This window comes from Atta colombica, unplaced genomic scaffold, assembly GCF_001594045.1.
Source record: "Atta colombica isolate Treedump-2 unplaced genomic scaffold, Acol1.0 scaffold314, whole genome shotgun sequence".
Classification (NCBI taxonomy): domain Eukaryota; kingdom Metazoa; phylum Arthropoda; class Insecta; order Hymenoptera; family Formicidae; genus Atta; species Atta colombica.
This window is the reverse complement of record NW_017259420.1, coordinates 18,644-23,441: the sequence shown is the minus strand read 5'-3', so window position 1 is coordinate 23,441 and position 4,798 is coordinate 18,644. Positions and strand designations below refer to the sequence as shown.

At 28.4% G+C, this 4,798-nt stretch overlaps 1 protein-coding gene across 1 annotated transcript in view; it reads left to right on the top strand.

The window, feature by feature from the left end:
- Positions 1–2,743: 2,743 nt before the first annotated feature.
- The window catches only part of LOC108690329 (3-hydroxyisobutyryl-CoA hydrolase, mitochondrial-like), a 5,708-nt gene continuing 3,653 nt past the window's right edge, over positions 2,744–4,798 (top strand). Inside the window, exons 1-2 of the mRNA XM_018197567.1 lie at positions 2,744–2,777; positions 2,857–2,959. Coding sequence (XP_018053056.1) covers positions 2,775–2,777; positions 2,857–2,959 — 106 coding nt within the window. The 5' untranslated portion in view covers positions 2,744–2,774. The remainder of the gene's footprint in view (positions 2,778–2,856; positions 2,960–4,798) is intronic.

Below are 4,798 nucleotides of genomic sequence, written 5' to 3'. Positions count from 1 at the left end.
TATATAGAGTATAAAAACTGTATAAAAAATATTGTATAACATATTGCAATTTTTATTTCTTCTAAAGAAGGATATTTTCGGTTGACTGCTGCGAAGATTGGCGAAAACGGAAAAAGTTATAATACGTTTCACTGAGGCGGATCGATGCTGATAATATCCATAATTACAATATATTATATATTCTTATCAGCCTTTGGCTACAGACTTCTTATTGATCAAGCTTGGTTTATAGCACATAATTATCATTAATTGTATTAAATAAAATAATTTCGTCAACATAAGTTTTTGATTGATTAGAAATGAATTCTCATTATTATTTCTTTTCCTTCATATGAATACAAATGAATTATACTATAAGAGAAAAAAACATACGCGAACATATTTTATATACTTAGAAATTATCTTACTATTTATCATAATTAATTATAAAAATCATGTAATCCTATATTATCCTTATTATAATGATATATAATAATGTGATGCTTAATATGACAAGTAATATTAATATAATTATTAATTAATTTTAATCTTTAATTATCGCATATTTAGCAAAATCCATAATTTTGAAAGAGATCTTAAGAAAGAGACTTAAATGATTGATTTATACTGTTTATATCTATTAAATGTTATTTCATCGTTCACATAATCAATATTTGATGCTTACGCTTATCAAAATCCCTGTCTCACTCTCGGTTTCTCGAGCATAAAAGACCATGATAAAAAGAAATCTAATGTTCGAATAAATCCTATGCTTGTTTTAACTTTTTCGTATGTCTATCAAAACCATTTGGATAGTAGAACTCAAAAAACTTAGAAGATTAAGAAATTCGCAAGGAACCATTCAGCGTTTCTTCCCAGCAAACGAGAACGAATTAAATTGGACATTAAGTTTTCGAATCTGCGAAAAAGAATACATTGAATACACTGAATATACTGAATACACTGAATCTATACATCTAGCTAAACATAATAATGTGAACTCTAGTGGATAAATAGATTCAGAAATGAAGCAATAGTCTGCGAATGAGAAAGTGATTTATCATACTTAGAAAAGCATGCACCAAGGTGATCATAGATGTATGAGTCGTATCTTCCCCAACAAGCTATACAATACTATATATAGAGCATACATTATAGATTCACGGTTACAGGATGATTCCCGGATATAACCATGTCGTGACCAGGAAATTATCTTGTCGCCATGGATCCGTAATGTCACACTCTATATCACACCAGAGTTTTTGTTTGACAGGCAACGGTTTATGTATATCACCTTTGTGCGTGCTTTCAATGACCATTTTTCGAGATCGGTGATTAACAGTTGGTGGATCTCCCATAGACAATTCTTCAATTATATCGCACGTTAAATTCTAGTTGCATGTTCATTGCGTTGAACATTGGGTAAGATATCAAAGTAAATTATCAATACGTAATTACGGATTCAATCAGATTGGTCACAAGTTTCATTTCTATGCACATTGGGTGAGATATAGAAAATAAATAACTAATCCATAATTACAGATTCAAGGATTACGGATAGAAACCAGATTTAAAAAATTCAAAAACTTGATTCACTTTAATGAATAATTTTCAATATTTTTCAATAATTTCTCGTTTGCTGAGTGTACTATGAAAAAAATATTAAAAATCTGAAATATTTATTTTTTATATTAAAAATAAACTTTCTGAAACTCTTGCATTTTTGCCGTATATCCTATAAGGCTGAGATATATGGTTATTTATAAGGGGTAAGGGAAAGAGAGGTATGTGCGACTCATGAAAAATTTACATATAATGCATATAAATAAAACATATAATGACACAATAACTTATAAAATTGTGTTTATAAAGTTTTATTAAGGAATAAGAATGATAAATATGTATATGAAGTAATAAATAATAGTATAATTACAATCTTTCTACATATATGGGTTATTCGGAAAGTTCGTGCCGACTAACCTATATAATTTAATAAATGTATACTAAAATTTAAATTTTCTGCGTTTCAATTTTCCTTCAACATCGGCATGAACTTTTCGGACAACCCAATATTACAAGAGTTATGACATGAGGTACATCTTTTGTATAATGCGTTTATTGCATTTAGTGTACTGAATCTGTACACTATGCATCTTGCTAAAAATGCCGCATATCCCAAACAGGAGGGATATATAAGACAACAAACTAAACAAAGAATACGAAAGCAAAGCACTTGTATTTCGCTACACAATATGTTTTACTATTCCACTACATGTATGTATCACGAAATAATCACTAAATCTTTTACACGTCCTACAGTAATCATTTTATGTAGATTATAATTTATGTTATTTAAAATGATTAAAATGATATTCAACTCACAATAATTTCATTAATATTAACAGTAAGGAGCTGAAATCATAACACTAGTATAACATAAAGGCATGTAACAGAATAGTAGCAAGAAAATTACTCCGACTCCTTCTAATTTTTCTGACTTCTGCGGCATAAATCCCAGCGCGGCGTATTTGCCAGAGTTACCCTAGAATATGTAATTATATTTGCGAAAGATTATAAAAAAGTTGCCTTGGTCACTATATGTTAATTATATACGTACGACTTTTTGTAAACGCTTATAATTTACATTGTCAATGTGAACATGAATAATAAAGGATTTTTAGTAATGCTTGCAAAACATATATATATACATATATATACATATATAAACATATATATACATATATATACATAACACTTATAAGTGTTTAGGCATTCAAACCAAACGCAGCACAAACATGGTAAGTTTGACCTGAAATCAGAGTTAGAAATTAGTGCGTCAAATACCTGCAATTATATTTCTTTTATAATAAAATACAGAGCATCACAGGAAAATTATATTATTCCGCGAGTGTTGGTGCTATAATTGCACGTGTTACTGTACTTAGATGGTTATCAATGTCAGGATCGCGATGTATCACAGGTGAGACTACATCTTTAATATCATATGCGCGTTACTAATGATTTTATTCTTTTTCCATCACGCAGTGTCATGTAAACGTATTTCAACATATTGTCTATATAATACAATAATATTTCTTTTTTTAACATATCAATTTATATATAAGTCATTATCTTTTAATTCGAATGTAGGCTGTGGTCTAATTAACACTCGTAACACAATCAGCGCGCTCACGATCGGTCCATAATTGAATGCAAAAAATGCAAGCAATACGAACAGACTTCATAATTCGGAATTGGACCGGTGCACAGTGGGCTAGGAGACACCAGAAACTGGCCAAAAGTGGCCAACAATCATTGGCAGCATTCAATTTAGAAAAGTTATTATTATTATCCAAAGAAATAAATGTACATTTATGCAAAATTTCAGAACAATACGATTATTAATTCTGTGTCTATATATTTTCTAATTTAGAAATTGACTACAATTGTCGATCGTTTTGACGCAAATAGCATTCCCTGTGTAATATTTATTTATTCTCTAATGCACAGTCTTCCAAATGGTCACGTGATCGTGTCTCCATCAACATTTCAACGATAAGCAGGCCCCTCTCAATTTTATCCCCTCCAACGCTTCCAGTCTTCCCGCCACACGTGTTTAGAGCAAGCAAGTATGCAAATATAATTCTTAGAATTAATAGAGATCCCAAACGAAAATAAATAAGTCATAAATATAAGTCATAAATAGCATTCCTTGTGTAATATTTATTTATTCTCCAATGTTTTCAAATATTCAACTTTGAAATGGAATATTTTGATTTTTAATCCCGCTCCAAGTATTGAGTTTCACATATATTCAGGACATTAAAACAAGCTTATTCTGTAAGTTTCTGTAAGAAAATTCTAAAGAAAATGGATTTTTTCGGAGAACGTCCTTAAACTTTATCTCTCCGTAGGATGTAAATTAGTTGAAAATTCATAACGTTGACAATAAGCAACAAAAAAAATAAATTCTTATGTAATAATAATTATTTGGATTTAATTTTAATAAACGTTAAAAAACATTTTAAAAAATATTCAAAAAAAGAATGTGTCTATAATTTTTAAAATTATTAAAATTAAAATACTATAAAAATTCTTAGCATACATTTAAATTAAATCTTTTAATTTTAAATAATTTATATTTCTTTAAATAATCATTACAGTAATCGGATTTATAACAGATTCGTACATAATAATTATGTATATATATATATATATATGTGTGTGTGTGTGTGTGTGTGTGTGTGTGTGTGTGTGTGTGTGTGTGTGTGTGTGTGTGTGTGTGTGTGTTTTCATTATTTACTTTATTATGCGTTTATTATACAAATTGTTTATCATAATAATTTACATCATTTTTTAAAAATAATTTTATTTCTTCAACTAATTTGGTTGTATATATAGATGTATATGTAGACGCATAAAAACATCAGTTTTAAGTAAATACATTTATGTATGAGGTATGAGGTTTGACATTTTTTTTAACATTCTATTCCGCCATTTTGGATTCATCATTTTGAATTTTTAAATTTGAATTCAATATCAGTGATCTCAAAAACCCCTGAATATTCAATTTAAATACAATTGGAGCAGTACTTTTAGTATTTTTAGCCACTTTTTCTGGTCTCCTAGCCCACTGTGCGATATGAGCATTTATATCATTTGCACGGAAAAAAGAAAACCAATATAAATCTAATTCTTAGAAAAACCTAATTTTTCGTTAATATAAATTGTTTATAAGATACTAGATGGCTAAGATAATTTAAATATATAAGATGGCTAAGATAATTTAAATATATAATAATAATATATTTCATTAAGA